This window comes from Pseudorasbora parva, chromosome 10 (assembly GCF_024679245.1).
Source record: "Pseudorasbora parva isolate DD20220531a chromosome 10, ASM2467924v1, whole genome shotgun sequence".
Taxonomy (NCBI): Eukaryota; Metazoa; Chordata; class Actinopteri; order Cypriniformes; family Gobionidae; genus Pseudorasbora; species Pseudorasbora parva.
In genome coordinates, this window is record NC_090181.1 from 21,687,549 (window position 1) to 21,708,152 (window position 20,604).

Below are 20,604 nucleotides of genomic sequence, written 5' to 3' on the forward strand. Positions count from 1 at the left end.
CAGTAAGATCGAAATGTTTTGATATAGTCCACGCTGTTTTCTGTAGTAGGCTACTGCTCAGTCCTCATGAGGGGGCAAAAGGACCGTTTTTAACCGTTCCTCATACCAACATCTTGCAGTCTGCTCATGATCCTCTCCCGTCCCTGAAGAGGTGCGACTCCACAAGCGACAACATGTAAAACTTCCCAGTCAGTCCCGGTGAACACAAGACCATCAATAAGGTGTGTAAACAACATAAATGATTGATTGTTATTGTTTTCATTGTCGTATGGGAGTTTTTATATAGTATGAATTTATATAGGCTATATGATTTACCGTCCTTTTCTCCTAATGATGCTCTGTCCGTGTAACATTAGGCTAAAGTTTTTTTCTTGGTAAAGTTGTTATTATTCATTATCTTGGTTTAAAGTTGGTAGTTCATTGAACGTAGCCTATCTATTGTAACACGAGGTTTTACAGGTTTAACCCGATAGAAATTATCAAAAAGGTAAACTGATGATTTTTATTTCTCTTTTTTTAATAAGATACAACAAAATTATTTAATTAGACTACTAACATAGACGTTAAAACAATGTAGGCCTGCGATATTATATTATGATTAAAATGTGTTCTTTTCTGAACAAAATAGTCGACATTTTATTTCCATATATTTTTGGTTCTGTCTGCACAGCTTTCAGAATTCTACATTGTTCACCTCAGATTGAATGACTAAAAAGTAATAATGCAAACAATACAATGTAATTTGCCTATCATACAGTGGTGTAATAAACATACAACCGATTAGCCGTTTATAAGTAATTATGATATTATATGACGACCAAGAGTAGAAAACTATGGATATTACTGAAAAAATATTATTTTATTATTATTTTATTACTATTATTTATAGATATTACTTTTTTACTTGACATTGAAACCAAATGTGTTACAACACTCCATAGTGTTCCCTAATCTATTTGCTCTACCTCAGTGTAAATTTAGGAAGGGTCCATTGGGCTTTTGCATTTTCATGCAAAATTTACCACAAACCTCATTCAAATTGCCCTACCAGTTGTTGAAGAGCTTTCTGAATACATCAGAGACCTGGAAAAGGAGTATATGAGTGGAGATACTAATGTACAATCCTTTTATTTATTTGAGTATTTGTTATGTATGTGCCAGCACCACTGTTAGATACTTAATAAAGATGGGACATTGACCACGTATGAGAATATGTGCTAAAGGATAGGCTAACACTTTTCAATGGTCCACTTTAGACAGTCTAAGTAACTTTGCAACTACGTGTCAATTACCAGTCATTAAAGTATTAGTAGATTGTCTGCTTAATATTTGCCAACACTTTATTTTGATGCTCCTCAAAAGATAATCTACTGACTATAATTTATAACTACATCTAGGTTGCCAGGTCTGTGGTTTTTCTGTGGAATTGGGCTAGTTTTTAGAACTGTTGCCTGCCAGTTTTTTTCCCCATGGTTTAAAGGTTTATTTTACTAAAATGCTTGTATTGAGATATTTTAGCTATTTTACATTCTAATGTCTAACAATGTTACAGCTGTGGAAGAGCATTGGAAAACAGACAATGTTTATGGTTACTTCTGTATAGTGATTTACAAGTCGAATTGTGTATAATGCATAGTGACTATAAAATATGGTAGTGGCATATTTTGAGTTTTGATATTTGGGAGAAGGTCAGTGTATTAGGTTACTTTTGCTTGACCATTGGACTATTTTAATAAAGTGTAACAAAGGGGGTAAAAAATTGTAAAACATTTTTTTTACTATTCATTTACTAGACGAGTGAAAAAGCTGTTGGTAACATGGGGAATAACTCTGGAAAAGAACGACATGGATCTTTAGGTAAGTAGCTTTCGACACAGACATACACACACACATTTGGATTTCCTGGTGTTTTATTGAGATCTGAGGCAATAGCCCTCAAGGCGCAGGGACCTACAGAGGCATTTTTCACAAGAAATTACAGAACAGCAGAGACTGAGATATAGAAACAAAAAATTAAGAAATACAGAAAAGAGTACTGTGTGAAACACAGGCATGTGACTGTCAAATATTGTAAAGAAGAGAACTGCACGACAGTTATTAAATGTATTAGAGAGAGAGAAAGAGAGATAGAGAGAGAGAGAGTGTCATTATTGCCATACTGTATTGTACATTCTTCCCTGTTATTGGTGGTGTCCAGAGCCCTCAGACTTACTGAATCAGCAAACCTTTCCCACCCAGGGAGACAGCAAAGGCTTTTTAATGAAGAACACCCACATACACTCACACACATTCAATCTAATCTGCTCCATTTGGTTTGTATTCAGAAAAAGCTAATTGTGAAACCTGCCTATTTTAGAAAACTACAACTATAAACATTTTCTTATATGATTAATTCACATTTAAATTTTGAATAGTGTGCTGGTTCCTCTAATAATGGACCAGAGCTTTCAAGCTTCATAACCAGCACCATAAAGTGTCATAAACGTAGTCCATATGACTTGTCTATGAGTATTCTGAAAATTTGTGTGAAGAACTCACAAAAATGTATGTTGATATTAGTAGGAAAAATAAATGTTTTGTAATTATTATTATTGCAACATAACAGGAATTATATACAACCTTGTTTGGTCATGGGTTTTGCAGAGCTTAAGGGAATAGCAATTCAAAATAGTCAAGTATAGGTCTCTGCAGGATTATAGTAATAGGAGACTGGTCCAACTTCAGACAATCTAAGTAACTTTGCAACTACATGTCAATTACAAGTCATTAAAGTATTAGTAGATTGTCTGCTTAATATTTGCCAACACTTTATTTTGAGGCTCCTCAAAAGATAATCTACTGACTATAATTTATAACTACATCCAGGTTGGCAAGTCTGTGGTTTTTCTGCAGAATTGGGCTAGTTTTAAACTGTTGCCTGCCAGTTTTTTCCCCCCATGGCTTAAAGGTGTATTTTACTAAAATGCTTCTATTGATATATTTTAGCCATTTTACATTCTAATTTCTAACAATGTTACAGCTGTGGAAGAGCATTGGAAAACAGACAATGTTTATGGTTACTTCTGTATAGTGATTTACAAGTTGAATTGTGTATAATGCATAGTGATTATAAAATATGGGAGTGGCATATTTTGAGTTTTGATATTTGGGAACAGAAGCGGAGCGGATGAGAGCGGATGAAGGCGTATCGTGTGGGCGGAGCTAAAGAATCACGAGAGTGTGCAGCTATTGCATTGAGACCATCTGAAAGCTTTGACATCATCAAGCGTGGAAAAGAAAACGTTACCCTAAATAAACCATGGCTATGAATCATGATTCAATTATACATATATGATCCAGAATCTGATCCTGATCTGAAATTGAACAGAAGCAGCAGCAACAGCAGGACGTCTCTATGTGGTAACGTTACTGTTACTGTATTTAGCGGCTTGTCAACATTTGTGTGTTTACTCGTGGTTTATGAGGACATGGTTTGGTTTATGGACTATTGTATGCAACTAAATGGTAGCAATAGCAAGCGAAACGGTTTTGCACGTCAGACAAGTGTGTACATAGAAAAACAATGGAATAGTAGCGCATTTGAATGAAGAAGTGCACTTTGTGTGAACTGGGTTTAATGTTTGGAGTGGTTATACAATAAACAAACCGACACTTTTAGTGGTCAGTGAACCTTTATCGCTGGAACCGATCCATCAAAAACACTTCTTTGGTGACATTGTTGATTTTGTGAAGTCCTGTGACAGCAGTGTGTGCGGCATTTATGGGCGTGCATTTGGTCTCGCAGTCACGCTCACACTCTTCCGGGAGAAGAGCCCGTACAAGGAAAATACTTGGAAATTCCGCCCCATTATACGTCACACAGACCCATACTCGGGAAAAAAATTCAGAAACATGTGAGAAACTGGAATCAAACGTACAACTTAGTTTTTGAAACTTTGTCCATTTTTAGGATGGGAATCCAAGTTTTTAACAGTGTAAAAAGCTCAGTATGCATAAAACATAATTTCACCCCATAGTGCACCTTTAAACGGGGCAGAAGTATAATGGATATTTTTTAAGATTAACAAAGGATTATCATTATTTTTTATTGTTTAAGAATACATTTAGATTTAGACTTTAAATATATTTTGCTAGAAAACAAGAAATAAATGTGGGGGGAAAAAACTTTAATGTCACATATCTAAATAGCTAGTCCAATCTGTACATGTTAGTCAAATATGTACTGTGTAGTCACATAATTATGTTCCCTACACAGGCAGTCTCTTCTTAAAATATTTAAAATCGTGAATATTAACCACATTTTGTACATCCCATGAATAATAGAAATAAAACAATTTCTGTATCAGACTAATCTACTTGCACAAATTATGTCAGGTCATGTTTTATTCAAGTTATTTATTAGAGTTCTGAGAGCCCCACCTCTGTCTCTCTGCAGGCACTACTGTGGACACATATGAAACACCTCCCGCTTCCCCATATAGCCTTGTTTCTACTTGGTCACCAACCACTCAGCTGGTGTCCATTTCCAACTCTAAAAGCACAGCCACCCCTGAAACAGACCAAGATGCTCTCAGTCCACCACTCATCCCCATCAGTCAGAATGATTTGCTTTTGGACTGCATGACAGGGCCTGCGAAAGAAGCTGAGGAGGAACATAAGATGACACAAGTACCTTGTCTGGTGTCTCATCCGTCAGATGTGTGTGTGCATGGAGACACAGAAGTGGATGCAAAACTCCTCCAGAAGTGTCTGAACACATTGCAGCTTAACAACACTGAAGAAACTACACACATTCTGAATGGTAAGTCATACATGATTCATTCATAAATTAGAGCATGCATATACCGGTAATTAAATGAACTACTGCATACATACTTAAAAATGTCCTTACACAGTATTGGGTAATTTTATTAGATGTTAAATGTTAATGTTAAATCCAGGAACTAATTGAATTACAGAAAATTAAGAGTAATCCCTAATTTAAATTATAGTAATTAATTACAGTTATTATTAATTTTAAGGTGTCATTGTTACAGTGTAAATATATATTTAAGTAGTGAGTAATATTAAATGACGACATCTACTTACTATAAGGTTAGGCCAGGATTAGGATTTGGTTGAGGGTTAGTATGCATAATTTACTGTTAGTATGGTAAGTACATGTAACATATACAAGGGATCTGTAAAATAAAGTGTTACCTAAAAATTACTTAGTAATGTATTACACCCAACACTGTCCGCACATAATTATACATTCTCAATGTATTGTACACATTGGTGGTTCTCAAATGGTGTTGCTGGTACAACCCCAAATTAGGAAATTTTGTAAAATGTAATAAAATCAAGTGATTTGTTCATTCTCTTTATAAAACGGATAGTTCAAGCCCTTGATTCTGATCCATTGTAAAATTACTGAAAACATAAAGCTGACCACATATTATAAGTATCGTTGCACCACTGAGTGTGTATGTTGTTGCGTCTTTGTGTTGTTTGGCAACCATCCAACTATCAGTCTTACTGAGTCAAGAAACTGTTTCAGTGACGGGGTATAAATGTGAATCAACCAAACTACAACAACAGAAGATGTTAGAGCAACATCCTTGCCTCTAATTTGCACAAATAAAGTGCACCTGTACAGAATCTGAAACTCTGAAAAAAATATTTGATTCATTATTCAGCGGCGATATCCAGATAAATGTTAACAAACACTCAAATCTTTAAGCATGCTTCCAAAAATAGGCAAATGCTGATCTATAAAAATAAAAACCTTAAAGCATGCTTTCCACTGTCTTTGTTTCTGTGTCTGTTGCTTTGCAACCACTTAGTTGCAACCACAACTGATTCTGAGGAACTACATATTGTTTGGTGGAAGAATAATATTTGTATTAATATAATTCAAGTTTATTTGCTTTGTTTTATTTCATAAAACATTGGTACTGTTAGGGGTTAACAGTTTATGACCTGAGACCAGTAGTGAAAAATGAAGACCAAGAGTCAGGAGTGCAATTAATTAAAGAAAAAATTACTGAAGAATAGTTTGCAGTTTCATAAGCAGAAGCCAGCTTCAAGTCTCACTCGTAGGCTGTGCTCCCACTCTACCAGTCCTGTCGTCATCGCCCCGCCTATCGTACATACAATTGTCCCAACAGTTATACTGTTTTCAAGGTCTATCCACGTCATTACTGCAAGGTGGATGATTCTAATTGGCTCAGCGAAAATGAACAGTCATGGTAAATTTCCACACATTGTCAGCTAATAAGATGCATGTGTCCATAGATCATGTGTTGAAGCTTTCACCCCAGAATTAGGCACGTAGTGGCCTTCCAGATCTGGAGCAGGTGCCAGCTTGTCCAGAACAACAAGTCCACCCATCTCCCATTGTACACCTTCCCAACACTGATCTGTAACACAGAATATTGCGCACATACACAGATACACAGTCTCTTCAAGGTTGGAGTTGATCGAGCTCCAGTTCTAACTAGAATGTTTCCCAAAACATACTGATAACATGTGCTTGCTCTCAGTAAGAGATACAGACATTAGTATAGCACAGGCAATATTCATCTTGACTCTTTAGTGTTTCAGTAAAAGGAAATATAAAAGTATAAAATATAATAAATTAAATTAACATCCATATTTCATATCTGGAAGCCGGGCTAAGTGAGCAAACACCTGGCATGTTAGGGGTGTGTGATATCTCCAAAATCCAAACACATGACATGCTGGTAACAAGTGTTTACTGACACGTCACATCCCTGGGCCAGAACCTCAGTCACCACTGTATGCAAATGTATGCAGTGGTCAGATGAGTTCGTGTTTCAGCTTGTTCAAGTTCAAGTTCCGTTTTAGCCTGACAACAAGCCAGACCCACATCAAGATGTTTGGTCTGGGAGCTCACTATTGACAGGGCTCAATCCGAGGGGCGGAATAAACGGTTGTCTTTCAAATTCCCTCTGCACGCGATAGGATAGCGCTACAACCAACCAGAGTAACGTGAAACGGAGCTAGTTGATAGATTATTCTTTCACTGTAAACTTTTTTATCCAGCTCGCAAGTCTATGGAGAGTTGCTAGACGACACTGGCTGCAAATTAGATTTGGTGCTGCTAGGGTGCGTCTAGATTTCTAGGCTAGTTCTGTTTATTTATATAGCACTTATTAAAAAGCCACATGACTGACCAATGTGCTGTACAGAGGCTCAGACGAAAGAAAAATATATGTGATAGACTCAACTTAAACACATTAAAGCAAAGTCATTTTATGAAGCCCAATTTATACAAAACTATATGAATATATAATAAAACCAAAGAAAACAAGGTAGAGACATTAAAACATAAAAGTACAACAAGAACCATAAAAGAAAATGAATTATAAGCCATGGGAAAAAAGTGCTTTTAGAAGAGACTTAAAAGTGGTCAGGGAAGATGCTAGCCTAATTTGTAGAGGCAGATTATTCCACAATGAATTGCAATAATACAGGTCCTTCTCAAAAAAATAGCATATTGTGGTAAAGTTCATTATTTTCTATAATGTAATGATAAAAATTAAACGTTCATATATTTTAGATTCATTGCACACCAACTGAAATATTTCAGGTCTTTTATTGTTTTAATACTGATGATTTTGGCATACAGCTCATGAAAACCCAAAATTCCAAAAAATCTCGAAAAATTAGCATATCATGAAAAGGTTCTCTAAACGAGCTATTAACCTAATCATCTGAATCAACTAATTAACTCTAAACACCTGCAAAAGATTCATTACTCAAACCCGCAATCATGGGTAAGACTGCCGACCTGACTGCTGTCCAGAAGGCCATCATTGACACCCTCAAGCGAGAGGGTAAGACACAGAAATAAATTTCTAAACGAATAGGCTGTTCCCAGAGTGCTGTATCAAGGCACCTCAGTGGGAAGTCTGTGGGAAGGAAAAAGTGTGGCAAAAAAATGCTGCACAACGGAAAGAGGTGACCGGACCCTGATGAAGATTGTGGAGACGGACCGATTCCAGACCTTGGGGGACCGGCGGAAACAGTGGACTGAGTCTGGAGTAGAAACATCCAGAGCTACCGTGCAGAGGAGTGTGCAGGAAATGGGCTAACAGGTGCCGCATTCCCCAGGTCAAGCCACTTTTGGGCTACAGAGAAGCAGCACTAGACTGTTGCTCAGTGGTCCAAAGTACTTTTTTCGGATGAAATCCAGTCATTCGGAAATCAAGGTGCCAGAGTCTGGAGGAAGACTGGGGAGAAGGAAATGCCAAAATGCCTGAAGTCCAGTGTCAAATACCCACAGTCAGTGATGGTCTGGGGTGCCATGTCAGATGCTGGTGTTGGTCCACTGTGTTTTATTAAGGCCAGGGTCAATGCAGCTAGCTATCAGGAGATTTTGGAGCACTTCATGCTTCCATCTGCTGAAAAGCTTTACGGAGATGAAGATTTGGTTTTTCAGCACGACCTGGCACCTGCTCACAGTGCCAAAACCACTGGTAAATGGTTTTCTGACCATGGTATTACTGTGCTCAATTGGCCTGCCAACTCTCCTGACCTGAACCCCATAGAGAATCTGTGGGATATTGTGAAGAGAAAGTTGAGAGACGCAAGACCCAACACTCTGGATGAGCTTAAGGCCGCTATCGAAGCATCCTGGGCCTCCATAACACCTCAGCAGTGCCACAGGCTGATCGCCTCCATGCCACGCCGCACTGAAGCAGAAAAAGGATTCCTGACCAAGTATTGAGTGCATAACTGCACATAATTTTTTCAAGGTTGACTTTTTTTTGTATTAAAAACACTTTTCTTTTATTGGTTGGATGAAATATGCTAATTTTTTGAGACAGGAATTTTGGGTTTTCATGAGCTGTATGCCAAAATCATCAGTTTTAAAACAATAAAAGACCTGAAATATTTCAGTTGGTGTGCAATGAATCTAAAATATATGAAAGTTTAATTTTTATTATTACATTATGGAAAATAGTGAACTTTATTACAATATGCTAATTTTTTTAGAAGGACCTGTATAAGCGTGAGGTTATAAAAGCATGAACAGCCATCTCTAGAGTTTTTAGGAAATGTTTGATTTTAGGACAGATTTTTGATTTTAGCTTGTTTTTGAGTTCTTGGTCCCAAAGACAATAATGACCATCCACACACTTTCATCAATGATGCAAAAGCAAACTTCTGGCATGGTGTGGGGGTGCGTCAGTGCAAACAGCATGGGTGACTTGCATGTGTGTGAAGGTACCATTGAGGTGGAGGTGTATTTTGGGATTGTACAGAGACATATACTGCCATCAAGATGACATTTTTCCTGAGAAAGCATGACAGGGCCCGGCCTCATTCTGCATATGCTAAAACAGAGGGGATTCATAGACCTGCCAGAACATCTGCTATACGCTTGATTTTTGTTTTGTTTTTTTGCAGATCTGTTACAATGTTTTCTGGTGGAGAGGGAGAAGATGAAGGAGGAATTGAGAAGTTGTAAGGAAAAGATTCAGGTGAATCGCAGATGCCTCTTTTTGTACCTTCCATGCATGCTTGACACTTTGGTTTCTACATTTCCCTCTTTTGAAGACAGGAAAATGCAACAGGAAGTAACATTGTTCCCAGAGGTGCAGGTCAGCGAGGGTTTGATAACAGACTGTCAGCTTCAGCAAAGGCTTATAGGACATGCAATCCTACAAATGACTCCCTTCCTGTCTTAGCTGAGGAATGGACATTGTTTTTGTGAGTGGTTTGTGTTATGGTTCTTACATGGGCCTAATCTGGTAGTCTCAAGAAATCAGATAAAAAAAATCTATTTTTGACAGGAAAGAGGAGAGGAAGGCAGGAAGGGACAGAGAAGGGAAAAATGGAGAAAGAGAGGGTGAAGTTGTGCATTTCTCTTAGACTTAGATTTCTGAATATATATATTAAACATTGATCTATAGCATTAATATGAAATAAAGAACATGTTTATTATCTTTATAGCAACATTTAAAAAAAAAAAATCTGAATAGTGCTCTGGTCACAAAGCAGCTATACAGGGTGTCAGGCCTGAAGAAGTAGGAGTGTTTGAGACACAGATGGAAACATGGAGTGAACGGGACAATGAGGGGGATGTGGGGAATTTTTTTCAGCTCCTGCAAGAACAAAACTTTTTTGTTTGGCCCCTGTGACAGTAGAAGTCAGCATGTAACAACTCACTGACCAAACAAAAGAGTGAGTGTGTTCTTCCCCAGCCTTCTGTGAGTGCAACTCAACGACTACTTACATGCACTTAAGTTGAAATAAAGCAACAACTAGTCTTTTCAAAGTCACCTAATCAAAATTTTTATGGATTAATACAGTGTTTAATATAAATTATTTATCCACGTACAATTATTTTTTTAATTAATGTGCCATCATAATCTAATCAAAGACAAACTTTTCCTCCCCGTTCTCTGATGACGGGACAATAATACTGTCACTCACATAAGATCGCAGTCATCCATCCAACAATCAACAACTAGTCGCCTCACTCTGATATATGCAACAATAAGTCTTTAGTCCGAAATCGGAGTTCTCCCGATTAATTTCAAATAACTATTCTTCCTCTATTTTTCTATTTCCCTCCCTATTCTAGATTTTGCTACTCTGAGTAATATCCAAAACTTTGTATTTAAGGCACTTTTTGCATTTTTTAGCCTCTCCATGACATATTGCTTCCTGTTCTCCTCAGTTGTAAATCACTTTGGATAAAAGCGTCTGCTAAATGTAAAATGTAAATGTAGTTTGACTTTGTCCATTTATAATGCTACAATTAGCATCGCTGTTGTGCGCTTGCTCCGAAAAAGGTTACGACACGCAATGTGTATTAAATCCTTTAAATATTTGTCTCCACATTGTCGTGTATACTTGAACAGACATATGAAGATGGAAAAAACACTGTACCTCCTAACTACACAACTAAAGTAAACATACTTTAACTATTCTCTCACACATTACCACACAACTTTCATATTCACTCATTAGTCACTCATTGCAATATTCCCAGTTTCATTTTGACCCCAAAAAATTCTCTCTCGCCCCGCTGAACATTGCTAAAATGTTACATTCCACATGCTAACAATGACTGTACTCACAGAGCATAAAATCTGTCATGGGTGTGTGTGTGTGTTTGATGAGTGGTGCTGGGTCACTCCATGCATAGTTTTTGTTTCACTCTTAGACACACACACGTTATGAACATAAGAAGCTGGCGGATCAGTTCCAGATGGACTGCGCTGAATGGAGGAGTCACACACTGGATTTGGGTTTGGCTGGAAAAAGCTTTACACAGTGTGTTTGGCCATTGTGTTAGGCGCACTTGTCTGTGGGCACTTTTCTGTGCGTGTAGTAGTGATTATTGTGTGTGCGTGCGTGCGTGCGCGAGGGGTTGTCAAGTAGGGGGAGAGGGTCACACTCTACCCACCCCCACACACTGTTCAAAGCCCCTAAAAAAGAGCTACAGCTTCTTATCATCAGAGATGGGTGTGGTACTTCCTTAGAAATCCCACTGAGTCAATGAGCTGATGTCTAAAACATCACCACTGTCCAGAGAGAGAGGTGGGGTCATTTTGTGTCCTGTCAGGATGCTTGGAAGGCAGTGAGTGTGAGCAGAGAGCAAAAGACAGTTGGGTGACTGCCAACATGTGTTAATGAACAAATTAAGTGTCCTTTTAAAACAAATGCTTCAAGATTTAAAAAGGCTAATAGAAGAAAAATGCATTAAAATCTCTCCTGTGACAGAAAATTATTATGAACTCATTGAGGACACATTTTCTTAACTAATAATCATACATTATGCAACTTTTGCCATGATTTTTGCCATGATTTACAGTCTAGAAAAGCTGCTGAAAGTCAGAGGCAGTCTGCAGATTTTGTCCAGTTGATTTGACAGATTTCACAGAAAACTGCGTAGTGTACGAATGGCATAGACACAGATTTTTTTTGCGTCCTTTTTATTCTGATTCCGTCCATTAGGAGGATATCGAACATGAACATATTTTCAGCTAAATTTAGAACATAGATTGTTTTTGTTTGTCATGCGTCGAGGGACATGTCTCTGTGTGACACCAATTTTTAAATGTTTAAGCCATGAAAAAATAAAGGCTTTTTAACTTTCTCAATATACCCATCGAGTGCCTTGGACTACTTTTGCATTTAAACTTAACTATCCTACACAACCAAAGAGCACCGAGATCTTACACCCTGTGCAGCACTTCCTGCATTCCTTTGCATTGATGTCTCTGTGTGAGTTCGTTGTTCTGAACCACTTAAAAGTCTGAAGTGTGTGATCCTCAGTCGTTTAGTGTATGATGCCTATAGCACTTTAAAGGAAGTATATGTAAGATTGTGGCCAAAACAGGTACTGCAATCACTTTCAAATGACTGTAGAGCGATGTATCCCCTCTCCCTCTCCCCCTCCCCCTGACTCGAGGTTGCTAGATAGGTAGCAGGATCCAGCAGGAACGTTTGTAGCTGCAGCTTTGGTAACTAGAGCAGATCTGGCAACCCCGGATGCCGAAACACTACTGACTTTGTGATTGGTCGATAGGTGGCGCTTCAGGCCAAAACACAACATGTCAACATCAACATTAGTTGAGGGCTGCAAAAACAACTTTTAAATGACAATATCCTGTCCGGACTACAGTTGTCAGTGATATAAGTATTTGAAATTAACATGATTTCTTAAAGGACAACTCCTAGGGGCAATGAACCAAGGGGTAATTAACAGATGGTTACCGAGTAGATCGTTCTCTGGGATGCGTTTTCATGAAAATCAAATGTAAAGAGTTTTATCTCTAAAAACAGATTAGCTTGTAGCGCTTGTCTATGGGGCACAGGGTAGACACAGGGTAGTAAAATTAAATTGCTAACCACTAACAAGGCTCAAAATAGCCTCACACTAACACAGTAGCATAATGAGGGTCCCTGCATGCAAACCAAAGCATTGAGAACTTTGTAAGTGTACAAACAGTTTTATAAGAAGATACTTTATAAACACAGCGCATTACGCGTTCACGGTTCATTAGCACATGTTCATTATTAACTAGCGTTTTAATTTCACTACCCTGTGCCCCATAGACTAGTGTTATAAGCTAATCTGTTTTTAGAGATAAAACTCTTTACATTCGATTTCCATGAAAACGCATCCCAGAGAACGATCTAGACTGTAACCATCTGTTAATTACCCCTAGGTTCATTTCTCACCGGAGTTGTCCTTTAATGGCTAGTGACATATCAGGGCCATTTTATGATTAATTAAAATACATTTCTTACATACAGTTCCTTTAAAATCTGTTCAGATATTAAGAGTTATGTAGTGTGTTCCAGCCTTTAGTGGATTTCAAAAGCAGGATATTTAGTGAATATTGAAGTGAAAATTTAAATGTAACATTAATAAGTTATATTATAGATTTTAGAAAACAATAGGATAGATAGGATAGAATAGCAATTTGGCAAAGCAATTGTGACCAAATGTTTTAAGGGGTTTAAAGTTTAAAATGCTTTTCACATTTCAGACAGCACAGAAATACACTCCTATGCTTGTGTTTTAATATCAGATAGACTCGGTCGGAGAAAGTCTTGCTATAATCAGCTCCAGCTGGGGTCTGGAGGCCTAAGAGTGATGAAGAGGGTCCTGAGACTTTCCCTGCTCTCTCTCTCTCTCTCTCTCTCTCTCTCTCTCTCTCTCTCTCTCTCTCTCTCTCTCTCTCTCTCTCTCTCTCTCTCTCTCTCTCTCTCTCTCTCTCTCTCTCTCTCTCTCTCTCTCTCTCTCTCTCTCCTCCTACTCTAATTCCATCCTCCTTCAGTGTTATTTGTTTAATCACAGCTGGAGTCTTCAACTTATTTTATTGTGATGCTTACATTGAAATGCCATTGAAATAATCATTTTAAAAGTCTAAAAGTCAGAGTCATGGTGTAAGTTAACATACTAGTATTTTCTTTAATTTATTGTCTTTTCTCTTTTTTTTCTCAAAAATTAGCTTGATAACCGGCAGGCTTCCAGTTGGTCTTATGTCTCTTTCCCAACGTCTACATTGTTGTTATCAACCCTTTCATCTTGATAACTCTTGCCATAATTTCTTATGAATTTCCCCCACTTTTGGCCTCTCTTGTCCTAAATAATTTTGCCTGCCAATTGTTTTACCACTTTCTGTCTGCTTTATATTTTTGTATAGGATTGTATAGGAACTCACTTTGATAACTTTAGAAGTCAGTAGTTTTTGTTCATTTGAGTCACTCTCCCTCTCTGGCAGAATTAAGACAGTTGACAAGTTCAGTCAAGACTGAGTTTCAGTTCTAATTAAAGAGGAAAAAAGAGATGATGAAAGAGAGAGAAATAATATATTTCGATTGTGATTATGAAATTAAATTATGTTTGTTGTTTTACAAATGTGTTATCATGCCTGGTAATCACTGTATTTCTGTTGTATTTCTTGACATCTGACTATTGAGCAATCACTTTATTGCCAGAACATGCTCAGGGCTGCAAGCGGAGTGGGGGGTGGGGGCATTGTATGTGTGTATGTATGTAAATAGTAAATATTACAGAATACCTTTTATTCCTTTGAAGTAGGATTTGTTGCTGGTCTTGCTGAGACGAGCAGTGCCATCTCAAATTCCTCAGTAGAGTGGAGTGAAGTTTAATGTAAGCAGATTGTGTGTGAGTGTGTGTTTAGGAAACAGTGAGAGGTGGAGAGCAGCACAGTATGATGACCATAGCGGTAAGATTCACAACAAGCCTTCTGACCTCGTAGACTCACAGCTGAATTACAACTGTATCCAAGAGGAAAATATTCCTCCTCAGCCTACTGCTCTGCTCTCAAAGACCCCTCATCTTAATAAAGGAACCTTGACATTTATATACACTGCCCGTCCAAAAAAAAAAGCTGTTTGGATTTAAATTGGCAAATGCTTGGATGGTCTGTGATTGGATCATTATTGCAGTGATTATAATGGTTCTAGCATGTTATATGTTTGGCAACAGTTCTTCCAACCCTAATTGATGAAGTGTGTAGCTTTTCATTTGTTAAACAACCATGTAGGAAGACACATCATGGCCATATTCCAGGATGACAATGTCAAGATTCATCAGGCTCAAATTGTGAAAGAATGGTTGGAAGGGAGCATAAACAATCATTTTCACACATGAACATTCAAATCGAAAGTCTTTGGGATGTGCCAGAGTAGACTTTACAGAGTGCTTGACTCTTGCATTGACAATACAAGATCTTGACCAAAAATGTATGCACATCTTTATGGAAATAACATCACATTTATTTCCATCAATAGGTTCAATGTTCAATTCTATTATCAAATTTTTTAATTCTCTCTCTCTCTCTCTCTCTCTCTCTCTCTCTCTCTCTCTCTCTCTCTCTCTCTCTCTCTCTCTCTCTCTCTCTCTCTCTCTCTCTCTCTCTCTCTCTCTCTACATGCATACACGTGTGTGTGTGTTTGTGTGTACCTACGTGTGTGTGTGTGTACCTACGTGTGTGTATGTAATAAACATTTTCTATAATAAAAATATATAATATAATATTAAATAAAAACAATATCAATGTGAATGTATTATGTATATATGTGTGGCGTATATTATGTATATATGACTCTATCACTGTTTTCTCCTTCTGTAGGCAGAACGTGAGGAGTGGCAGCAATTCCAGGCTGACCTGAAGGTGGCGCTAGTGGTTTCAGACAGACTGAGGGCAGAATCTGAGGAAGATCTAAATTCTTTAAGAGCAGCAATGCAGGACATGGAAACAAAGCTAGCCAATGCCTTACAGGCTCGTCAGGAGTTTGAAAGTCAATTGGAGAGTCTGAGAGTTGAACTGGAGCAGAGCAAGCAGAAATTGAAAGAGTTCACTGGCAGCCACCAGGGGGCGCCGATACTGAGGGGCCTAGAGAGACGAGTGGAGGGTTATGAGAAGAGCACTGGACCCGAAGAGCCATTGTGGACATATGAGATGAAGGGAAAAAGAGAAATGCGCATCTCTGGTACTACAGAGAGATCTAGGTGAGTATTATGTAAGTTTCTATATGTACAAAAAAATGGCTCAAATTGGCTCAAATTTTTTAAATAAAATTTTATTAGAAATGTAAATAGTTACTCTTCACAATAAGGTCCCATTAGTTATTTTTAGTTAATCTCTTTTCCTCTATATTCTAAATAAGTGTTGGTATGGTATTTCTGTTGTGAACGACATCTATCTGCATCAGAAATCGCATAATACCTTGTATATAGGAGGCGAAAAACAGTTTTGTGACAAAATAAGTATGTCTGAATTCACAGTACTCATAAATCTGTAGGCTAAATGTACCCGGATGACCTACTACTTCTGGTGAGATTCTAAAGTGTGCATACGATGGACAGTGTACTGTCCCATGAGGCCACAGGAGAGGATTTGGGAATGGCAGTAACGCGACGCAACTGACAGCGCAACAGATGTGATGAGGGCAACATAGCAAATGTAGTACATCCAGATTACATTCTACACACATTCATACTATTTAGAACATACTTTTTAAGCTGTCATGAAATAATACCTTATTCAGTAAAAATTGCAGAGTATGTGATTTCGGATGCAGCCCATGTGTTTTTGAAGGAATCTGTTGAGTGAATGATTGAAGTAATCACTCGTCACAACCTACTGATGTAATAATGTAACAGTCACTAAATAAATCAAGATCTGACCCAGTTTTACTGGTGAAGTGAATCAAAAGATTCAAGTAAATTCAAAATGAATCAAACTCCTCAATGTAAGCTCTTCAGGCTTTTCTTAGACACATAGTTGTTTGTAAATCGAGATAATGGACCTGTCTCGTCTGAACATGTTAAAATGGAGTCAATTAAGAGTCAATTACCCCTACCTTTGGAATCTACAGTACTCTCAACTCCTAACTGAATCAAATCCGATTCAGTCTAATTCAAGCTTGTCTGTTCATCGAGTGAGTTCCATTCCAATGTGAATCAGTGCGCAGTTCTGTGATGCATGCTGCAGATATATCTAATACCAGGGCATTGTTTAGTCATTCTAAATGATTCATTGTTTACAGCCCACAGTCTTGCAAAGTGACCTATGTTACATGTATGGATCATTCCATCATTTTGCAGGAGTTTGTGCAGACTGCCCTCCAATTACCCTGATGTTGTTGTAAATGGTACTTCCCAACCCTCCGTGGCTATGACAACAGAATCAGTGAGTAGAAAACATAAAACATATTCCCTTTTTTCTGATTCTTTGAATTTTTATTATTAATGTATCAGACTTATTTAAGAAAAGAAATCGGTTAACAGTGTCTAATTATTTTATGCTCCCCAGAGCAAGACTCAAGCTGTAAGTTTAGAGCGGCAAAACAATATGACCAGCTCCATTAAAGGTATGAAAACAGGGGTTTCATTTGAACAATATCCTGTTGTTTGGAAATCATTTAATATTTGTACCTTTGCTGGCATACCAGACTCATACGGACACAAATGATTTATTCTGTATGCATGCCTGTGCATGTCTAACAGATAAGAAAGTGGAGAATCCACTCCTACAAACATGCAACTCTTCAGGTTTAGATGTGGCAAATAAGATCAACAGGACAAGGTGAATCAAACACCATAACCTCTTTTTCCATTACCATTCGTTCATGAGAAACACTGAAATGGAAGTCAAAGAATAGAGAATTGACATCTATCTCCTTTCCCATCAGGACACAGGAGGATTTCCCATCAGGACTCAGGTCACTGAGGCTTCATGGAAGTTCCAGGCGAAACTCTCTGCTTCGCTGGTGTCAAGGCAGAACTCAGGGATACAAGGTACTGAAATGACCCAAACTAAACGAAATAGCTGACAGATAAAACTTGGCAGTCAGCCACACACCCCCTTGTCTCAGACTTAGACAGCACGGACCACCCACAGTCCTTTCACTGACCATCTGATGCACATTGTACACACAACTGAAAAGCACTTTCCCAATCTGGAAAGCTCTTGTCTGACTCACTGAGTTTTTTATCAGTCTGCCTGCAAAAGGAAGTCTTGAAAGTTGTGTAAGTTACTGGGATGAAACAACAAACACTATTAGGAATTAAATAGTCACTGTTTTTGTAAAGTGCCATTTTAGTTTTTGTAAAAAAAAAATTGTACATACATTTATTCAGCAAAATTAATATATTTATATTTAAATTAATATATTTAGCAATGATGCTTTGAATTGATCAGGAAAGTCATTTATAACATTACAAAAGATTTCAAATAAATGCTTTTCTTCTATTTGAACTTCTATTCATTAAATAATTCTGAAAAAAAATGTCACGATTTCCACAGGCATATTAAAGAGCACATCTGTTTTCAACATTAATAGCAGAAAGAAAAGTTTATTTAATAATGAATTAATAATTTGTTCAATTTATATAGCGCTTTTTCTGGGTACTGCTTTACATATAGAAGGGGGGAACAAACTTTTTATAATATTCTTTTTTTAATTATATTAAAAAAAATTACGCAGGTCCATTATTGTGATAAAAACTATAAAACTAAACAGCATAAAGACAAAGACAAAACTAAGTGTGGCTGGTCACTTTATATATCAATCACTCAGTCTCGTTCTGTCAAACTGGGTGGTTCTTGGCCAGAAAAAAAGCTGCATTAAAATTAGACTAATGTAGCTCTTTATCATTTTGGTGTTTCCTGTTTTTCCTGCAGAATATTGAGATCACTAATTTCAGCAGTTGCTGGGAGGACGGTTTGGCCTTTTGTGCGATTTACCACAGTTACCTCCCCTCTCACATACCATATGACAAACTCAATCCAGAGAACAAGGTAATACACATCTTTCACATGCTTACATGCTAACATGTTAGCATATGAGTGTTATGATGATGTTGATGCTGATGCTTTATCCATAGAAAGAGAACCTCACTCTAGCATTCAAGACTGGAGAAGGTTTTGGAATCTCTGCTTCACTGGTGAGATGATTGAGTTTTTTCGAAGCAATTGTATTTAATTGTATAACTTAATCCTGTAATTACTCCTCCCTGATTCAGACACCAAACTAATCAACCAATGCACAATTAATTAATTCCAGATTTCAGAATATGCAAGACACGAGAATGAAAAACATGACAGGCCAGATGTGAAAATGACCCATGATTGAATAGACATGAAAACGACTCAGATATGATTGATTAGCTATGTAATCGGCTCAGAAATGAATGGCTGAACATGATAATTGCTCAGAGATGATTGACTGGATATGTAAATGCCTCAGACATGATTGGCTGAATGTGTTAACAATCATGATTAGCCAACAAAATGACTCAAACATGATTCATTGGAATAATGCAAACAGGATCTCGTGTGGTTGTTCATTTGTGAATAATGTTTCATTGTGGTTCCTCAGACGGTGGAGGAAATGCTAAAAGATGATGCACCGGACTGGCACAGAGTTCTGGAGTACGTAGAGAGCATCTACCAACATTTTGAGATGTGAGACTCTGGATATATACATGTCCTGATCATTTGCACAGTGTTTTTGAGTTTGGCTGGTTAGCATGGCCCGCTAACCCTGCCATGTATTTTGACTTATTGCAAGAAACAAGTGAATTGCTTCATTCACTGTTTTATACTGAAAGGCTCTTAAAAGTCAAATCAACTTAAAGTCAGCATGAAACAGAGGTTGCAAAAGTCTTTTCTTCCCTATTGTGGCGTATTCTAGTGAAATGTCTTCTTGAACAAGACAAAATGGGCTGGACTTGATTTTGTCCATCGGAAATGATTGGATCATTGTGGTTTGCTATTGCTATGATTTTACATGTGATATTGTCCCGCCCTCGCTCCAAACATCATCAAAGAGACGTCACTGCAAGTGTGAGGACATGATAGAAGGTTATTTTGATTAAAGATTATTTGAACACATCAGACAAACAATAAATAATGAGGTGCATGGATACATCATTATAATACACACTGTAATATTCCATAAAAGTACACAAATTGTAATTTTGATTTCATGGTGTGAAACGGAAGTGCTTTCTTGATGTGCCTTAATCAATCAGCATTTATGGACTTTAAAAAATTGTGCCTAGAACTGAGAGCCCAAAAAATACAATTTCTGGGGGTCCCGCCCCTTCATATTCATTCCACTGAGAAGAACTGGAATGCTATTTTATGTTCTAGTATTATAGACCTCCTGAGCAACTTCTAAAGGAGAGCAGTGTTTTAGTAAAGGGTTGTGACTGTGTCCTGATTTTATTATTGCTGCTTTTTGCCCTCTGTTGGTTGTCATGTGGAATTGCAGGTTTCATCTTCTAGTTTTACAGTATCTACGACATTATAAATATCATAAATCCTTACTTCTGTATGTGTGACATGTTTTATTTGCTGTGATGTTAAAAGTCAGAGTGAGAGTAAGGTACGGAGCTGATTCATTGAGCAGCTTTTCATCATGTTCTGTTGTCTTTGAACCCCCAAACCCATCACTGAAACTCTGCCAGTCGTTATAGCGTTTTGTAGATATTGAAGGAGAGTAAGATTCCAAAGACAAACAACAATAAATAAATATTTTTATTGATTCTGTTTAGTTCTGTCTTTCTTACTGCTTATTCAGACGTGTCATTTT

General features: G+C 37.6%; 1 protein-coding gene across 1 annotated transcript; it reads left to right on the forward strand.

The window, feature by feature from the left end:
* Window positions 1-20,557, forward strand: si:ch211-195o20.7 (cytospin-A). Its single transcript, XM_067455491.1, has 12 exons — window positions 1-221; window positions 1,794-1,857; window positions 4,436-4,801; window positions 9,418-9,491; window positions 15,633-16,012; window positions 17,111-17,195; window positions 17,319-17,376; window positions 17,513-17,591; window positions 17,698-17,803; window positions 18,690-18,806; window positions 18,893-18,952; window positions 19,387-20,557. The coding sequence occupies exons 2-12, from the start codon at window positions 1,818-1,820 to the stop codon at window positions 19,474-19,476; spliced, it is 1,455 nt and encodes a 484-aa protein (XP_067311592.1). The 5' UTR covers window positions 1-221; window positions 1,794-1,817; the 3' UTR covers window positions 19,477-20,557.
* The last annotated feature ends 47 nt before the right edge of the window (window positions 20,558-20,604 follow it).